A 21050-nucleotide genomic window follows, 5' to 3' on the forward strand; every position below is an offset into this window, starting at 1 on the left:
ATTCACCTCTAATTGACGCCTTTTGATTTCTTCAAAATGTAATCCCATACCAGTTACCTACAATTCTTAAAGAGGTGAACAGAAGGACTTCAGAGGCTGTAATTTTAATATACACACATACACTGGGATAGATCACGCATATTATTATGCAATTCTATATTATTCAAACATGTTATCTATAAAGGACCATATTCATCTTAATATTTCTTGACAAAAAGTCTCCTCTTTGAAGTGCTACCATAATTTCCAAAAACTGTATTCTCATACCTTTGCATAAGCAGTTGTCTTAATAAACCACTGTTTGAGGTATTTCTGCTCCACTTTTGCTCCTGAACGCCACGAGCAACCATTGTCATCCACCTGTTCATTAGCTAGAACAGTCTGATCCACTGGATCCCAGTTAACCAAGGCCTAAAAAAGAGTTGCAGGAAGAAGAAACACTTTCAGCGGCTACTTAAAAACCAGAGTTTTACTTTACAGATGCCACATGAATTACCCAGAAGCACACCTTGAAAGTTCACCTGAGTTTTCTATATTTTTAAAACATCAGTTAGGATCAGCAACATGGACTCAAGTGGAAAAGTTTTGAACATTCATCTTCTCAGAACTCAAAAGATCCAAAAACGCAGTTGGCAAGGTTTGTCTAGACTGATCATGCTAGCAGGATAGGCTGACACTTGACTGCTTGGCTGTAATATATAAGTGTTCCAATTGACTGAACTGCAAATAACATAGTCTGATGCTTAAAAGTTCCTCACTACTAATCCAAAAGTGTTGAGTCAGACTGAGGGGGATGAATAAACAAGGATGTCCAGCTCAAGAGGACAGAATCACAAAGAAGTATTACTATGGTCAACTGTATTTTAAGTGAAAGAGTGGATATTATCTGTATGTAACTCCTGTCAATTGCATGAATTACATCTGGAAACCTCTTTCCTTATCAATAGAAATGCGATAAATGAAAATCTGTAAAGTGAAATTAATGTTGGTATTCAACTCCACAAACCTTGTATTTTGAGCATTTGAGTCAACTGAAATACCAGACATAACATGCTGGGAAAGGAGCAAAAATCAAACTCATCTTCCCCCAGTGTTGAACAATTTAACCAGTCACTGATCAAAAATGATCTAAGATCACAAAAGAATCCTATCCAAAAGTAGCATTAAATGCTACACATTGACTTGAAAAAATTAACAGAAAGAAAAAAAATATAGTCAAAGCAATAGAGTAATCTATTATATTGAATGTTATTTAGTATTTAAGCTAAGTCAGTCAGACTAAAAAACAGTAGCTATGGTTCCATAGAGATCTAATACATGAAACAATATTTTTTAAATTTCAAATTACTTCTTTGGGTATGGGGAGGACTTGCATCTCAATCAAAAATTAGTAAATTTACTTATATTGTACTTTATATTTTATCTGTCACTGATCACCTTCCGACCAGTTTCCAAACAGCTAATATTGCTTCATTTTAAATATGCTACATATTCTTAAAAACAGTAAATACACCAACCACTTTACAAACCTTATAATGAAGAGAGCTAAAAGAAAGATGCAGGGATCCTCTTGCTTAGAAATACTGCCCACAGATGTGTGAACACAAAGTTTGGCTACAATAATTTATATAAAATTTATTATCACTAAATGAATGAAAGTTATTAATTAATAAATTGAAACTTGCCTTCAAATGAGGCTTCTGTGAATTTAGACTTGAATTTAAACTTTTTACTTTTTGCCTATCATTTATATGTTACCAACCAATAATACCATACCAGATTTTATAAAAGGCTTATGAAAAATCATTAGGAAATTAAAAGAAATCAATATATTCCTCTATTATAAACCTATTTGCCAGAATTCCAGAGAACACAGCTTCTTCAGTAATAATATAACACATTATGAACATCGGTTTAAAGTAATGATCTTTTAATTTATAAAGTTCTGAAAAAAGGCCACACAAAGTTAAAATTACACATAAAGAGAGATAAATCAGACAATATTGAGAAGTAATAAAATGCCAGTTGCATACAGCAGTATTAGCATAAGCTTGTATTAAACTGGCTGTGACTCAAAGTAGAGAAAAAATACTGTTTCTATTTTGATGATATCATATCAAATTTATGGTGAAAACTTTGGAAGGTAACTGAAATGATTACATAATAATTTAGCATAACAAATCTTCCTGTTACAACTCAAGAGGCTATATCTAAATAAATCCTGCAAAACATAAAGCAAATGTGCATTTAAGAAATCATTAGCTGAAAGGTCTTGTCTTTGAATTTTTTAAGTTACATTCCTTCCATCTCACACAGACTTTTGACAATATCTAGAACCTGGCTAATAAATGGTATCTTTACTTCCTGCTTGTGCCTCACAAAGGCAACTTCTTCACAATGACAGCCTCTGAAACTATGACCCCAGGAAGCTGCTAAAAGTCATGCACACAAAGACAGCACAGTGCAGGAGTGTTCAGAGCACACCAATTATCTCGCTCTCCTCACTATGCCAATGTAGACCATATGCTTTTAAGACAGGATTCATCTTGTCTAACTTCAGGTCTCAAAAGTGTATTTATCCCCAAGCTTGCTGTCTCTGGGTCCACTATGGAGCACAGGTATCTGATCAAACTAAGAGAGTCGGGGCAGGTATTAACCTCAGTGAGACACTCACATCTGGCCAGGTCAATAACCTCCACAGTATATTCACTAGATGAGTACTGCAGGAAAAGGGAGGATTTTGCTATAGTGAATAAAGGTGCCCTCTATGGATGCTGCAGAACTCAGACAGACATTGTTAATCCTCCATAATTGCAGCTCCTGGACATACCGAGCCTGTGTCTCCCTGCCGGGGTAATATCTGGTCAGACACGCACACTCGTGGAACAGAACATTGACTGGGCTAACGCTCGACTTGCCTTATTCTTATTGTCACTCTAAGGCTATGAATTATCTCTTGTACCCAAAATGAAACTGTAATACAGGAGACTTCAAGCTGTTCTTAATACATATTGCAGATACACTGACAACATGAGACAAATATATGCTTTAAGTATATATGATTGTTCAAGGAGACCCAGGGCTCTCTCTGCCATCTGTTCCCTGCCAAAAAGCAACTGGTTCATATCCACCAGAGATTACATCCCCTACAGGTTGACAGATGCTGATTTAAGACCTCAGACTGATCCTTGACTTGAAAGCAGATGGAAGTTGGAAGTAGATTCAATCACTGGTATCCAAACACATCCAGGATCCCACAGTACTTGGAGTCAGAACGCAAAATTTATTTTGTGTACCATCCCTGCTTTGAATGAAGCAGCAAGCTTGTACTTTTCAGATTCACCTGGCTTCACTTGTCAAACAAACAAATTCACAGATAAAAATAGGTCTGTTATAAAAACTAGGGGGTTATTTTTTTTTATTACATGGAAAAAATAATTACAGAAGAAAAAAACCCTTAAAACCCTAAACCCCAATCCAGCATGCTAGCATATATCAAATATTGAGGGGTTTTGCTGGTTGCCATTTAAGATCTCTGAATCAAAGGCAAATAGGAGAAACAGCTCAGTAACACTCTGCCATCCTAAATGCTACCTTTCACCATCAATCTCTTTTTCCAGGTTCAGAGAATAATTGAAGTACGTCCTTAATTATATCCTATGGGGTCTCCTGGTTTCTCCAGAACACAAACGAAGTACCAAAACATATCTAGGAAATCTTAGTTTCCACTTTAAGTTAGAAACATTTACTAAATTGCTGCTTTGTTAAAATGCTGCTGTTCAGGCATTTTGGAACCGTTTTGCCTTGACTATACAGAGAGTCCTCTGGACTGCTCATTCAACATCTTTGTTTCATCTTAAGAAATAACTGAAATCTTCTCTTTTCAGATACAAGTTATTTACAAAATATTATAATTTCTTACTGAAATATTATAATTACTTAATGAACAGCTGTGACAGTCTTATGACACCTAATACTTCTTTAATATTTTGGAGATCACAAATAGGGTTCAGGAACAGGACGGTTATCCACCTAATCTCCAATTATCCTATACAAAACCTAAGTTCTGAGACAGTATTGCAGTAATGTTATACAAGTAAATAATCTCACTGCTGAAAAGACTTCTAATGACTTCCACAAAGGATGGCAAAATCTAGAAAATTCTATATTAAAGCCAGGAAATAAAAAACTAAAAGCCATATTCTGATCCTGCACTTCAATGCAAATCTCTGACAATAAACACTTCTGATTTGATTTACTACAATGGCCATTCAAGTCAGTTAGTTAGCTGTAAACTGTTATATAGAAAATTCTGTTATATATAAAATTAATTATATTTTAGATTGATCTAAAACTAGCAGAGCACAATCACTTTATGACTGTGAATGGACAATCCAGAAATGTGCCACTGGCGTAAGTGACCTAAATGAGTACAGCAACAAAATATTGAAGGTCAAGGTTTGTACCTACCTCTTGTTGATACACTATCCCAGCTTCAAAAAGCTTAAGAAAGAGATATTGTGTCCATTTGTAGTACTCTGGTAAGCAAGTGGTTACCTCCTGTAGAAATGAAATAAAATAAAAATTTCTGAAACTATTCTTAGTATTTTCCTACACTGTTTTAAATTAAACAATTAACCCAGGAGTGTACAATATATTCCACAGAGTAACATTAATGCATGCATCCATGTACAAACCCACTTATTTGTATAATGCTTACAATGAGTGATATTCACCTGTACACAAAACCAGAGAACATGGGTTTTGTGCAGGTTTAATGCAGACAGAAGAGTTTCCCTGCTAACACGGGATATAACCCCTGTAAGATTAAAGCTGAGAGATATAAGAACAGAAGATGAATGGAAGTGATCAGAGCTGCCTGATCAAGGAAACAGAAAACTAGAAAGTAGCCTTCTCTCAAAGAAGCCTCCTAGCCAGGCTGCCTTTTCCAGCGTTGCCCAGCAATGAGAAGCAGGAGCAGAGGCTGTCGATGCTCAGAGGCAGCAGGGAGCTGGCTGATGTGAAGCAGGCAGAGCGAGGAGCTTACAGCTGAAGCTGTGGGTGCAGGAGGACAGCGGAACAGTGCTGAGGAACCCGGGCTGCTGGCACACAGGCCACGCAGGGCAGGCAGGATGGAACACAAGGTAAGACTCTGAACTTCAGGATGAAAGACTCGGTAAGGAGATCTCACATTCAAAGGTCAAATAAGCAACTGTTCAAAAGGCAAGGGAGCTCGAGTTAGGAGGATGCTCTAGGTTAAAGTATGGAAAAATGAGTCATAAAGTCACAAATGAGGAGGACGGTTATGAAGGAAATAAAGACCAATAAAAATAAAAGACAACAGAAGAAGGAGGAATGGGAGTTAAGAGAACAGCAAGCAACAATATAATGGATAGCTTTTCTAAAACTTGAAAACATTTGCTAGGTTTTTTGTGAACTCTGATAACTAAAAAACAAGCTGCTTACCAGCTGCTTATGAAGCTTCATATTTTAAATGTTTGTTCTTAAAAAAGCCTGACTTAAAATAAGCACCTTAATATGCAATGACACCTAGCAGATTCCATCATTACAGACTGCCTGTCTTCTCAACACAAACACAGGTTTCATAGGTGCAATGGAAACCCACATACCTGCCTGAAGTGGAATATGGCTTCTACATCGAACTTCAAATTAATATGAACATGTCTTGATTTTAAAGTTACTGATAAAAAGTAAGACACTGATAAAATTTATTCCATTTGGAGTAGTTACCAAGCATCAGAAATAGCTCCAAATGTGAAATGTCTTTCACGTGGGCTTTCCCATCATCCTAGCTTCCCACTACACACAACTCCTGCAGTATCATCTGCTACTCAAATGACTTCTGAAATGCTCTAGCAGAAGATTTTTATTGTTTTTCTACAACTTTATATTCCAGTGCTGCAACATTGCTTTTAACAATTAACATGACCTTTGAATAAATGTGCCTCATATGTGCGTATAACAGACTTTCAAGATCAAAAAGAGACATTTAATGGCAAGTTTTCAGCTCAGCATGTGAAGACCTAGTAATGAAAAACAGTTGCTTGATTAAAACCCTTTGCTCTGCAGTGAAAAAAACCCCACTTGATAAAAATCTGATTTCCATCTCTGCAACTAAGCAGAGATGGAAACATTTAATAGTTCCCCCCCACCCCCGCGCTTCTTCACACAGTGACAACAGTTCTTGTGCCAGCGTGATGCCACTACAGGCAACAGAGTTTCATCACTGGAGTATCAGACACACAAAAGAAGAGATGCAATCCCTTTCGGTACAATATAAGGTTATGTGAGCAATAGGCAAATAGGCAGGACAACAAAAGTGAGCTGTCAAATAAAAATAGAAAGGTGAAAGGAGATATGTCATCTTGGCCCTGAAGGGCAGATGTGTGTCAACTGAAACAAAAAGATTACATCTCCCAATCTAAACAAGCATGTTACAAGCCACACAAGCTTGAGATATGAGATACAAGTGAATTCTTGGAAACAGAATTCCATGTACACGCTCTCCCGCAAGGAGTAAATAGACATTTCTTTGAAAGAGATGCAGCAGACTGTATCGCTGAAAAAAAATCTGCTGTGTGGTCACTGAGATGCAAAAAGATCACTCAAGCTTTAACTTTGTAACCATGAAGGTTTGAGTAACAGTTCAAGTTAATGAAGACAGAAATTACATCACTACCAAGTGAAATAAGCTGCTGAAGACAAGCCAGTAAACTCTTGCCAATCTTGAAATGTGTTTTGGAGTTTTTTCCCCTATCATTTAGCACAGTAAGATTTACTGTTATAAATAATTTTCTGTGTATTCCAGTTACTGACCTTGATTAAATGAATGACGTCTGGTAAAAAGTTTCCATTAGGCTTCCATCATGCTTAAATTAAGGTGAATGTTAATATCGCTATTTATACTCTACAGGCTTGACCAAGATCCGCAGAACATTAACAGAACAATCTTAACTCAGACATACACAAAGGAGTTTATAAAAGGGTTTGGAAAATAGCACGCTGGAGCCATTCCACCCTGCCAAAAACCGTACATTTCTGCTTCTCATTTGCGATCTGAGCACTGGCATGACAGCATACATATAGAACCCCGTATCATAAAGCAGTACAGTGAATATATATAACAGGACATTACCATATTTTCCACAAAAATAAAATACCTACTAAAAATTGGAACTTTTCTAAAAATATGTTAAGATGCTGCTCAGCTGTCCACTGCATGTGTTCTTCAGTACTCTGTGAAAGATCTACTGCTCACCCATCACCTCAGCATTTCACAAGGTAATCTGAAATGGGAGGGAAAGCATCTCCCTCCTTCCCCCACCCATTTTGTCTTTTCCTTTTGTCAGCTTTAAACAGATACTCTCACCAAAATGCATCTTTGTCATTAGTTCCTGTTCCTGTTCCTTATTCCTACAGGAATTAAAAGAATTCATTACAACAATTAAAATAAATTACCTATAGAGGTGATCTGCTTTTAAATGAGCAGATACTGGCAAGGCATTTGAAAGATCCCTATCCTTATCAAAAAGCACCTTGCTTAATCCACATATTGCAGCACAGTAATTTGTTCCTAACAAATACCATACCAGAGGGGTTGTTTATTTTTGCAAATAAATTCTCAGTTACAGACTAAATAGCAGTATTACAATCTGGATTTGATATCACTGCAACCTGGGAAGCAATGGGTCCATCTAAAGGTCAAAAGGCCATTCACTATTATAAAATCTGATTTAAGGAGTCCCTTTCAACTACCAAAAAATAAAGGTAACCAATAGTAAAGAATCCTGCATAAAAACCCACAAAAACAACAACTCGGTCTGGAAAAAAGATTTTGGTGTTTAATAAAAGAAAAACTAAATTTCAAATGCCTTGTTTTAAAATTCTTTGTTTGTTCTAAACCTGCTCCTTTCTTACAATTTTCTATTATGAGTCTCTGACCTTATAACTAATTTTTGCTTATATTTTTAAGAAGAAGGTTACAACTTCAAGCTACTTCCATGGCTATTTTTAAAAAAATAAAAGTAATATTTATAGGCTGCATGAAAAGATTTCTTTTTTCCTAAGATCCACCAAGTTTTATGAATAACACATTCAAGACTGGAGATAAGCAATTTCCTAGTTAGTTAATAATAAATTTATTTTTAGCACAGTCTTATGCTGTCCTGAAGACAGGCATGTTGCACCTCTTTAAAGGGAGATAAGAAAAAGTCTGGATGGATTTTTTTCAAAATCTATTTGGGAAGATAAAACACTCTTTAATCAATTATCTGCCTGTTTTAGTTTTCAAGGGCATGCACCACCTCATCTAGAAGTATAATTATTTGATTTTCAGAGGTTTAGAGCTACACCAACCTACATTTCTAAATTAATTTGAATATTTGTATTTCAAAGGCCCTTAGTTTTATGCTTTATTAGCTACAAATAGAAATGTCATACAGTGCCTACATTTTGGAGCATGAACATATTTTTTAAAAAAAAATTAGCCTTGTATCAACAGTTCTTTTTTTAAAAAAATTTAATTATAAGTAGGATCACTGATTATCAATGGTACGCGGATAAGAAGAAAATTTCATAGGTAATTATCTGCTGTTGGTTTTATTCATGCTCAGGCAGTACACACAAATGACAACTTCAAAACTAAACAGAAAATTATCTGCACAAAGAAAATCTACCAAAGATTTAATTTTTTTAATGTACAGAGCAGACGGGGAACATTAGTCTCGTGCAAAAAATATGTCACTTGGAATGCAGAAACTGAAATGACTAAAAGACCTTCACAGAACAAGCTACTTTCTAAGAGAAAGTCACAGATTGATAATAACAGTGGAGAACTGATGGCTAACTGGGAACATGCACTCAGTCTGATGACACTCCTGAACAAAATAAAGAAAAAATGTTATATACTCTTCAACTTTTCTTGCTGATGAGATGAATCACTGAAAATTATATTGCCTAATTCCCCTGAAAATCATGTTTAAGAGAAGTGACAGGCAGTTTGCTATGCTGTCTGGGGTGGTATTTTCGAAAAATCTGCTCATAAGGAATGCTCAGATTATAGTTATCTTAAAACCAAAACATAATGTTGGGTACTTTTTAATTCTCCATATGTTTTTAATGTCTCTTAGAGACATTTCTCCCATCCTGTAACTTCAGCTTTTCAACCTTACATCCGAGAAACATAAATGTTCAGAATAGAAATGTTCTCTCACTTACGGATTTTTAAAAAAGTCTTTCCCCAAAATCACACCATTTTCAAAGTGATTTACAAATATAATACTTCTAACTTGAGGCCCTTAAAATACCTCTATGTTTCAGGTAAAAAAATTAAATAGTCATTAGTATTTAAAACTACTCTAAGGCAAAGTACTTATGGAGTTATTTTATGCATTTAATTTCATTTTTCATTTGCTTAGATTTTCTGTTTAGGAGAGCAATTTTAAAGTGCCTTGGTAACCTGACTGAAATAATCTAACTAGCTTTTAATAATGTCTCATTTATGATACCTTACTAGATAATTAAGTTCACTGACAGCCACAACACAGAAATACCTGCACATTTTGATTTGTAAGGCAGAGAGAACAGTGAAAAAAAAAAACCACAGAAAAAGAAAAGGAAATTTCTAGTATTGCAGGTGCACTGGGGTTTGTTCATTATATTTTTACCAAACAATGAGGTTTAACTAGTCTTCATATTCCTGGACACAAATTTCTTGACCACTAGATGTGACTTTATAAGCAGGGAGATTCTTTAGGACAGCTACATGCACTAGGTACTCAAAATGGATTTTTTTCCTTTTTTCCACTTCTCTTTTCCCTTACCATATGTAAAAGGTAAAGTTCACATAAGTTTCCTTTCCACCATCTAAGCTGAACACAGAGGACAGAGACAGTTAACATAAAAGGTTCACACTTGAAAAGGCAATTCACCACACACCAAAATAAGGATCTAAGTTAGGGGAATGGGTTCCCTCCAGCATTATTTGGTAAGTACTATGCAGTAGCACAATAAAGGGGCAGATTTAAGCAACACCAATGAAACTAGATTTAAAACAGGCCCCTGCTTTGTGTAATGGTCTTGGTTAATTAGATCAACCCATATAAAATCTGTTTTTCTTGGATTATTCATAGGAGTCACTAATACTAGTGGGTTTTTTGCAGTGTCACAGTATTTTGTAAGCCACTGATTTAGAGCCATACAAGTACAGAATACTATAAAAAATACTCCTTACCTCAAATAGCTCACTTTTAAGATAAACACTTGCACAGCACAGTGCTTTTCTGTGCAAAGATACTTGTGTTAGCCCAGGAGCAGTACAGCTGAGGCAGTAAGATGCTCTGCCTAGCCTAATGAGCCCTGCAGAGAAGCAGGCTTTATCAGCCAGTAAAACACCCTGCTACAGCTTAGCCCTTCTATTTCCACAGGGTTTTTTTCAGAGCCAGCTCAAATATCTGTGCATTTGGAGGTCACACAATATTTTGGGCATCATTACTTTTTTGCAATTAATAAACATATCTGTTCCTGCTACCATTCAGGTTACTCTTACTCCAATTAGTATAGCAGGCTTCCCAGGTAAAACAAAACTTAACTCATAAGCTAAGGAGTGAAAACTCTAAAATGTGTTGTATTTTAAGGAACATTTCTCAGCTGTTTTAAAATCTTACTTTTCAAAAACACCAACTATGTGTCCCTAGAGCACTCTGAAGCATTTCAATTACGTAGCAGTTCAAATGGAGTTAATAATAGAGTATCAAAGCCCTTTCCACAACCATTCAGAGACTCCTGAAAGTTCATTGACCAAAACACAGCTTACTAGTAAAGTGAAGGTAAATCTCAAAGAAAAGGCACAGAGATGACAAATGATTTTTCCTTGTGAACCTACACTTTTTGCAGTGGTTTTCAATACTGCCAGTTTTCCATCTTCAGGATGGAAGGGTCAATCGGAAGTGTATACACAAGATATTAATTTTCTCAATTGTCTTGAAACTTTTTTGGTTACCAAGAAAAGTTAAATCTTATTTAAAAGGCTTATTAACTGAAAAATCCTTCCATATATGAGACATGACGAAATGGTTTTTTAGATGCAAGACATACAAATAAACAGCTTCACCTTCATGATTAAAGAAAACATGGGATGTCTCAGACTGTCAGAAAACTGCTTTTTCTTTTCAAATCTACAATACTGCTATAAAACTCCAAGATTAGCATCTCCATCACTCTATTCAAAATCACATTAAGGTGATAAGCAACAGCTACTGCTGACAATACAAAGGTAGTGACTGACTGATTCACTGGTACATGCAATAGCCTCATAATTGCTTGAAATGCTAATTTCTTTTTTATCTGGAAAATGACATTAGTTTATGTCTGATCGTATTTGGTAAGTTTTTTAAGGTGAACACCTGATTCTCAAGCATTAGTGTTTTGCATAAAATTTCTGGTTTCCAAAATGATCCTGATATGAACATCTATGAAAATGCAGCTTATACTTTGAAATTTGGAATAACATAACCAAGCCACCATTTCAATTTACTCTCTTTAAACCCTGGACCTAAGCATTGAAAACAGCACTCCTCAAAGAACATATACCTTAGCACAAAGGCATTGCTCTTTCATAAATATCTGTTTATTGCCTTATTTCTAATACAGAAGATTGATACTTCAAAGAGATGAAAAAGCAAATACAAAATCGAAATGACTTTAAGGATTCTCCTACACATTGATATTATCAGATGATATCAGCATGTCAAAAATTAGGGAAATCTGACAAAAAGCTCAAATTTACAGTTTAACCATTTAAACTGGTCACCCACATTGTCATAAATAAAATGGTGAAATTCCATGGGTCTCAGTGCTCTATCATACAATAAAATAAAGCAGTATCCATTTTAAAAAGAAAATCTTACCCTTTCCCATGTAAAAGACAGACCTAGTGCATCAAACTGTTTCCTCATGTGTTGAATATTACTGCAAAATAATGATAATACATTAAAAATTATTAGCTTAAGATATTTTTAACATGTGATAATATAAAAAAATCTGGTGCTTCTAGAGTTCTGAGAAATCAAAAGCACTAGTTAACCTCTAAACACTATGATCTTACTAGCAGTAAAACTCAATTTCTGTCAGAATACTCAAACAATAATTTTAAAAGTGCCTAATGTATTCTGGTCCCATTTCCACGGCTATGTATATGAGGCAATACATTTTTTCTCTAGATTTGAATGCAACTTAAAAGTAAATATGACACTACAGTTTGAAGGAAGAATTACTCAAGCACCACTTCCTACTATTTTTAGTTATCTGTACTGCAGTTGAGTCGAAGGGCCCTCTTAAATCTCAATGCAGTAGAAGACACTTCCATTATCAGTTTAATCCTGCTCTATTCTGGCAGCACTATCCTGGCTGTATTTGGCCGTGGCTCTGGTGATTGTGTGGCTGTAGAATAACTTGAATCAGCTTCTCCATTCAGCTGAAGATACAACCTACAAAAATTCTCAAAAAAACCCTACCAATTTTCTTTCTTCCCTCTGATCAACAGGCTGATCTAACCAAACTGGCTCACAAAACCAGCTGAGCCAGCGCAAAGGAGGTGGTTGGAGCATGTATCCTGGGAGCTGACAAGTTTGAAACTGTAATAAATACACTTTACCAAAATACCCACAATTATACAATATTATTCATGGGAATGGGAATTCATTCATGTACTATAAAATGGATTAAAATTTCTTCAGGACTTTTACCTTTCTACTAAAATACATTCTGTCAGATAAGTAGTATCTATCCTCACAAAGTGGCTAAGTTGACAGTCATGAAACCAAGCATTTAATTTTGCTCCAGAAAAAACTTGCAGTGCTGAATAATTGAGTGCTGCAAGTATTTAATATTACAATATTTTAGTTGGAAAAGTATCAAGAATCTTAAGATGGGACCAGAAGCATGAGCAAAACACAAAGAAACAGAATTATGAAAGAAGGAAATGGATCAAGGTCTGTAAAGATATCATAGATTACTGCATCCAGAGTACAACAAACAACTCCACTTAGGAAGATTAGTTTCCAAGTAATTTTTAGAAACTGTTTACTTATATAACGTTTTACTCATTTTAAAGAGTATTAGGACAACATAACACCCATTCTGTAGTTTGAAGCAAAAAATGTTCACAGAAATCAGTAGCAATAATGGCTGCTTAGCACTTTTCAAGATCCAGTCTCAACAAAACCCAACTATCTCCTTTCTCTCTCACAAGGTACAAAAAACTGCTAGTAAATCTAACCACATAACTCATAGTTTCCCACTGTGTATTCTATACTAAGATTTACCTCACCATAATGAAATTCTGATTTATTTATACCTGCTGGTTTAGGTGTTTGGGAAATGCTTCTTTTTTGATATTCTAGCATTTTACAATTTAAAAGCCATTGAGATTAAAACCTTGAAAATCATCCCAATATATTTATCTTTCAAAACAGAGTCATCTGCACAGTACCATAAAATGTTGTCAAATAACCTTGGGCTCAGATAACCCTGTTCTTTCCTGTACCATCTTTCTTCCATGCTAGTTTTGCTCTGTTTGATTGATTTATGGGGGCCACAGTACAGGTATTCACAGTGAAAATGCCATATTTCAACTCATTTCACCTTTGTGTCCAGCTTGCAGGGTGAAGGCCGTGTTCAACTGCAGCATTTTCTGCTGGTAAACCAAATGCATCCCATCCCATTGGATTTATCACCTGTCAGCAAAAAGAAAAACCACAATGTTATGCAACTTTCTGGAATGGCATCAGCAACACACAGAGGCCTCCAAATAATGAACAGTGCTTGGCATTCCAACATTTGCTTTGTCTGAACTGAACTTCTTCCAAACCTGCCAGCTATGGCCAGCTTTGCTTTAAAAGATTACTATTAAGTGCACTTGTTACCTACAATGAGATGTTAGAGGGAGTTGAAAGTATTATGCAATAAACTCTTGTGACTACTTCAATATCATGTTGACAATGACAAAAACCAACTCTTTGTAAGTTTGTGTGGTGGTAAAAAGTCAGCAGTCGATGCTACCACTGGACAGAACCAAATAATCATTCTAAAATAAAAGATGTTAAGTAAAAATAATTGAACCAACAGTTTTATAACTGTAACTGATGTGTAGCCTACTGTTTTTTTACTTTGTGTTGAAAAAACAAAATAAAAGAAAAATACCCTCTGATAACTTTAAATTCACCTGATAAAATTAGGAAGATGAGGAAGAACAGTTTTAGTCAAATTTTACTGAAAAAATATCTTTTGCAAATATAGACTACAGACTGACAAATTGTTATTTCATGACAACAAATACATAAAGGGAAAAAAGTTTACTACAAAATGTAATAAATAATTTCTTTTGAAATAGAAATGTATTTTTCCTGTTAACATGCACATTATTTAGAAAAATAATCTAGCAATGTGGTAAGTATTCAAAAAACCTGTTTAATAACCAAGGAAAGAAAGGCCAGTACTTAAGATGCTGTCATTAAATACATATGTATTGCACACCTGATAAAGCCAATTCTATTTCTTAACCTACGAATGTGCTATAAATTCAATAATCATGATTAAAATTACACAAGTTTAACAATAGCAAAACACGACTAGCACTTTACAAGGTGAAAGAAATCAACATTTTTACCCCTTAAAATATGTTTTTATATAAAGAACATGTTTCTTAGTGGCATGTAAGCAAACAAGCCATAAAAAAGCAATCCCAGCCATACTAATCTCATAATATATCTCCATGTGAAAAATCTGCTCATTTTGGAAGCATAAAAGCTACTTTTGTCACTGATTTGAATTATTTTTATTCTTCTTTTCCACCACTTTCCAATCTTCTGACTTAATGTAATATTTCATAAAGATATTTTATAGAGAAATATTAGATAAGCAGATAAATTTCATAAAAATATTTTATAGTGTTTATAAAGATGCCCTAGGCACCAACACAGCATAAAAGCAACAGGATTTAATAGATGTGACTCTTCAGCATTCTCATTTACAGTACTGATCTAAAACTAAACCTGCCTTCTATCATTACTCTACTGGTGCAGCAACAAAACCAAAGGTACTAACCTGTGATCATTTGTGATCCAAGCCAGCCCAGTAAGGGCCCATGCACAGCACATTTTTGATGTCTAAATCTAACAGAAATTGCAATGCTATTCTATGTTACAAGCTTTCCCTAACTATGAGACAAATAAGCTATTGTTCCTCACACCATAGTATCAGAAATTGTGAATCTTAACTGCCTATTTCTTCACAAATAGAGGGGGGAGTTTACATGGAAAATGTTGGAGTCTAAACCACTTCCTAACACTCCACTGAAGCACAGCTCCCTCTGCCCAGCCCTTCCCCTCCCTGACCATCCACCTACCAGTCAAAACTATTGGTATAACAGAAAAAAAAAAAAAGAGAGTTACACTTTATATAAGCTATAAATATCAATAGAATTTTTTATGGACACGTTAAAATATTAATTTATGCAGCTCAGTTATTTTTGATCGCAAGTATTGCTGACAACCTATCTCTGGACAGATGTGATAAAATTTTTTTTTTTTTCCGTGTAGAATACATATTTTCTCTGTTTAAGTGCCCTAGACTAATGCCTTGCCCTTACATTCCTAGAAATGCCTTCTTGTACTACAAGTTGAATCATATTAAGTGAGATTAGAAAAAAAACACTCTTGGTTAGTTTTTTGTAAAATTTGGCTTCTGATGATCTCCTGGATACACACAGGCACCCAAACACAAGGCACAATCTCATTTCTCATCCTCCTGAGCAAAAGGACGTGGGAAAAACAACTTCACTAGCAGCTACAGACTCCCCAAAAGGGCTGACAGATGCTCCAGACAGTTCATGTGCAGACATTTTATCTTTGCACCATCAGCACTGGAAGGAGCAACCTGTGCACACAGATCCTCCAAATTCTAGCCTTTATCAAAAATATCATATTCACTCTTCCCATTCAAAAGTTCAATTTAACGACCAATAGCATTCCTCAAGTTAAAGGTCTGAGGAAGTATGCTAATTCAAGTTTCAATCAGAAAACTGAATTTAAAGAGACATTAAAAATATCCTCAAATTAGCCTCCAGGATAGATCTATTTATGTAGTTGCTATAGAGATGAATGTAACATGCACAGCGGTTTAGAAAATCATTTCAAGTTTATTGTCTCTTTTACTTCTCTACCATGAATGGATTTGAAAGAAATGCATTTGTCTAAACAACAGGTCAGCTCCTTCTGGCTGTAATCTGTAGCAAAAATGCCACAGTCTCCATGCAGCATTTGACATTACATCTTAACTGCACTTATTCTACATAAAAATCTGAAGAGGAATGGAAGAAGAGAAGAAAATATGTAACTAACATGTCAAAAGCTGCCACAAAGGAAAAAGGAACAGTTTGATGGTTCAAAATAAATTAAAAATAGGAAGAAAAAAATAGAAAGCAGTTTTGAAGACCAAAGGGTTATTCCTTGTAGCTCTTTGATGGGTTGGTCACTGCTCTAATTAGCAGAAAGCATGGCTGCTCTCTCCAGCAGCACAGATGAGCAGAAGAAAACACGTCATCCACTTTCTGGAATGCTGACTTGATTGCTTTCAAGAGCAACCTCTAAACTTTATGTAACTGAGGGATCCATTCTGTTCACTGCATGACCATTTTTCCAAGCATCACTTCTCTAGGCAGACAATATTATCTCTAAGCCTCAAGGAGAAAGAAAAACAAATCATGACTGTATCTTGTTAAACAGGAGGCTGCATAAGCCTAAGGGCAAAAGAAAAGGCAGGCTGTGGTTTCAGTCATTTCACAATGGCAGAAGGCAGTGCTATCACCTAAGGCAGCTGTGTGTTTATCCTCTCAATGAAGTAGGCAGGTGAACTCCTCATGCTGAAAACACCCAGATCAGTCTTGAACACACATGGTGTAACTCCAGATCCTCACAAGTTCTCATGATCAGGCAGGATCATCTATGAAAGACCAGAATTTTCTACCACTTATGACGGTTTGCATGGGAGCGTAAAACTTTACAAGAAAGGATTAAACAGTGCGCGGGGAACAAAGTGCTCAGTAACTACCACACCGAGTGGTCTTCTGGGGAACAAATTATTAAAAATGAAAACAGTTGCATCTTGAAACATTTTAGATCCCAAAGACTCTGGCTTGAAGCATTTTTAAGAATCATTTCACAGCGTCAAACATCTGCTAGCGATGGCCAGAGCTCTTCGTGTTACTGTGGGACCAAGGGGAGGAAGACACAGAAACTCCCATTAATTCAGTGCTGAGGTCTCAGCTCTTCCTCTCAGAGCATTTTCATCTCTTCACCACTGTAACAATCAGCTCATCACACTGACATCAGCAGGTGAGATCAGTGTACTATATAACAGAGCTGACAATGATCTCATGACACTCGGTTAAACCTCCATCAACACAACCAGGACTGGTGATTCAGTGAATTTTCCTCGGTCTTTTTAAGGACACAAAGAACATGTTTGCTCCCCTCATGTGCTCAGTATGTCTCAGAACTATGACCAGGGAGCTGACACGCTGTTCTTGCACTCGGATCAATGCATTTGAAATATTAAGAAAGACAGCAGAATCAGTGTCAGAAAGGCCCACAAATCGGTATTTTTAATTCAGAGAATGCATAATAAAAGAAGATGACCAGAAATTAAAATTAAGAGGCTTGCTGACAAAATAGTGGTTTGAATTGATACAGCAAAGTCTACATTCCCAAACTTACTTATAGCCCCATGACACACTCGACATGAACTAACCAAAAAAGGCTGACAGAACAGGGGATCCATGATTACAAGTTCCAGCTGCCAGAAAACACCCCCAGCTCCACTGTGGATCGCAGTTGTGCAATCACAGACACGAGACAGCGAGGACTTGCAGCTGGAGAGGGCAAAGGAAAGGATGGATGGCTGCTCCTTCCACTGGCTGCCTACAGTGGGCTGAACTTGCAGAAAATCTGATGTAAACTGATGTATTACAGAACACTCTAAATACAAGACCTACACCTGAGTGAAGCCTAGATTCTCTTTTAACCACTACAGGTAATAGACACCATTACACAACATGATAAAATTACAAACAACTCCCTCAATCAGACAAGGCATGCCTGGAAATAGATTAAAATAAGGAATTTTTGACCAGTGTGTACATTCTAAAAAGGACTATTTCAATGCTTCTCTGCAATGTAGTGCTGCGTATTAGAGAAGGCATTTTCAAAATAATCAACCCATACAGATTTCTATCAAAACATAAAATGCCCATTTATTTTTATTCTCATAAAACATAAAATATGAGAAATTATTCAACATCCACAGAGTACCACACACATTTTGAGAACAAAGTTATTTTTTGCCTCCTTAATCTCACACGTTCTTGTCTAACATAATTACATTTAAAATTGTATCTAATTTTCTCTTTTTCTTTCAAAATGAAACAGAGTGATCTCATTAACACCTTCAGTACAGACTATGGGAAAACTGAAATTAAATAAGATTCAATTCACACACAATACTTGTAATATTTGCTACTTGTTTTATACTACATGAAATAACCTGACAAAAGGACACAATAGACTCAAACAAAAAAAAGGTGGAGAACAGCAGCTAGTGATGCTAGTGATCAGAAAGCGGATCTGTGCTGAAATAATTCATCCTGCTGATGATTAATTATAGAGTTTTAATTAAACTTGCCTGTCTGGCTTCAATACCATTCACTTTTGCAATTTCAAGAGTATTAAGATGCACTGCTGAAAGCGAAAACAATTAATGAAAATACATTCAATTTAAAAGAAGATATGTTATGGATAAAAAGAAAATGCTCTTTAACACATTTAGGGATATTGCAGAAATACCACTGACTATATTCAAATCTCATCCATCCCAGTTTAGGCATAAATTAAGAAATAATTAGTATAGAGTGATTCTAGCATGCAGGAATTTCACCCTGCTTTGGTAACAGAAAGGACTATTTTCAGTTCTGTACAACTCTCACATGTGACTGCCTTGCTTTGGTACCAGTTTCATTAAGAAGATAACACAAGAACTATTGAACTGAATCATTCTGTTTACTGATCACTAAGGGAATTATTCTCAGTCCTCTGAGAGGCACAAAGTATCCACTTCGGAATTTATCAAAGACATGTTAATGATGGCATGAAAAAGTAATGGTAAATACTTTTTCCCAGAGCACACTGGAAATCTTCCATAGTGAAAATCACCATGAATATCTCTATCATTTCTACACAGCACTCTCAAATAATGATTAGGAAATCTCTTCACTTCTTACAAAACTCCTACATTTGAATTCACAACAGGCATGTAAATTCACAGAGTAAACACAGCCAGAAACTACACATCATAGTTCTGCATTTATTTATTAATAGCTACAAATTTTTAATTTAAAATATATAAATTACTTTTTCATAGCACTTTATAATAAATATGTTTGTAATAAGCTGTAGAACTCTCCATATACAAAAACTGCTTTAATTGCACCTCAAGAAACGTCACCCTTGACACATTCTGGAAAGACCAGTTCAATGCAGTCATGCTAAGTAATCTATATGGCTTTCATTTCCCATGCAGAGACTTCATCTTCAGTAATCAAAACATAAACAAGTGATCTTAAAACAGATGTACTCTACGAATAATTTATCCAGCAACTCAATCCCAGTGCATGACAGCTTATTTCCCATGCACTGCCTACAGGTCCTTGAGGAGTGAGTGCTGGAACAAGACAACGCCTCTCAATGCTTTCATCTACAGTTTTATATTGAAGCAGTATTTCTTTCAGAAACAAGGTAGGGAAAAGAGCAATAGATATTTATTTTCACACGTAAAGTGCTAGTGCAGTACAGGTTTCTGGGAAATATCCGTAGAGTTCAGTGTGCATTACCGCTCTAGAATATTTTAATGAAAACAAAACCAGACCTTATGGAGCTGAAAAAAATTGAATATTAATGTAACATTTTAGAAAATCCAAAACCACAACAGAATCCAAATGATCAAAAACTTTCCCAGTTAAAATTTCAAAATACCTCCAATACAAAAAAATTACACAACTGCACTCCAAAGAAGGTCTAAAGGATCTCTAATCCCTTTGTAAATATATTCTAGCCTATCCTCACTAAAATATCGGCCAATTCTTCCCTGTTTAGATTAAATAAATGTACAACTAATTCACTATTTTTGCATTAAGGCATTCTTTATGAAAAATACCTCCACCTTATTCAACATAAATCGCTCTCTTACACAATCATATATTCTTGTCAACTGCATACACACCATAGACATTTCCCCTCACTGTTTATTCAATAACAAACATACATTGTAGTCTGAAACTTTCCCTGGGAACTGTAAATCTGAATGGTTTTGTCTGGAATTTTCATGGTAACAGCCCATCATTCCTCATTGCCTTACACTTTTCATTTTATTTGAAAATGATGGATGCAAAGTTTAAACAACATTGCTGATCAAAAATCTTAGCCTAACCTTGCATTGAATGCCTGAAACAGATTCACTTCTACTCAGATTTTTGATTGGAGAAAAATTAGCAGTCCCTAGGCTTTCAAACATGCAATATTAAAGCCAAAGTTTGGGAAAGAAATAGAAAATCAATAGAATAACTTCAAAATTATGCATACTAACAGTTTGTTTCTAAAGCATTCTTTCTTATTGTATACTGAAGAATTCCAGTAATTCCTTGAATACAGGGTCAAATTTATTTTTCTAGTGAATGTATCAAATCTTATGATATAATCACGCCTTCGCCTATGATGATCACAGTATCTTAAACATCTTAATAACTTTTGACAGATTGTACAACCATGAAAAAGGGCAGAAAGAACTTTTAGAGGCTGATAAATTAATTGGAAAGAAAAAATCAATTATATAGACTCTAATTTTAAGTGATGGAGAAATTAGCATGGATAACAAAGGAGAAGTTTTTTAAGGTATATGTAAGATCCAGCAAGTAAATGCATATC

General features: G+C 35.4%; 1 protein-coding gene across 1 annotated transcript in view; it reads right to left on the minus strand.

Moving 5' to 3' along the window:
• LARS2 (leucyl-tRNA synthetase 2, mitochondrial) overlaps nucleotides 1-21050 on the minus strand; it is an 86054-nt gene that overhangs the window by 57780 nt on the left and 7224 nt on the right. The window contains exons 4-7 of the mRNA XM_063406986.1: nucleotides 13663-13754; nucleotides 11928-11988; nucleotides 4471-4560; nucleotides 268-411 (exon numbers count right to left, since the gene is read on the minus strand). Coding sequence (XP_063263056.1) covers nucleotides 268-411; nucleotides 4471-4560; nucleotides 11928-11988; nucleotides 13663-13754 — 387 coding nt within the window. The remainder of the gene's footprint in view (nucleotides 1-267; nucleotides 412-4470; nucleotides 4561-11927; nucleotides 11989-13662; nucleotides 13755-21050) is intronic.

Source organism: Prinia subflava, chromosome 1 (genome assembly GCF_021018805.1).
Source record: "Prinia subflava isolate CZ2003 ecotype Zambia chromosome 1, Cam_Psub_1.2, whole genome shotgun sequence".
NCBI lineage: Eukaryota > Metazoa > Chordata > Aves > Passeriformes > Cisticolidae > Prinia > Prinia subflava.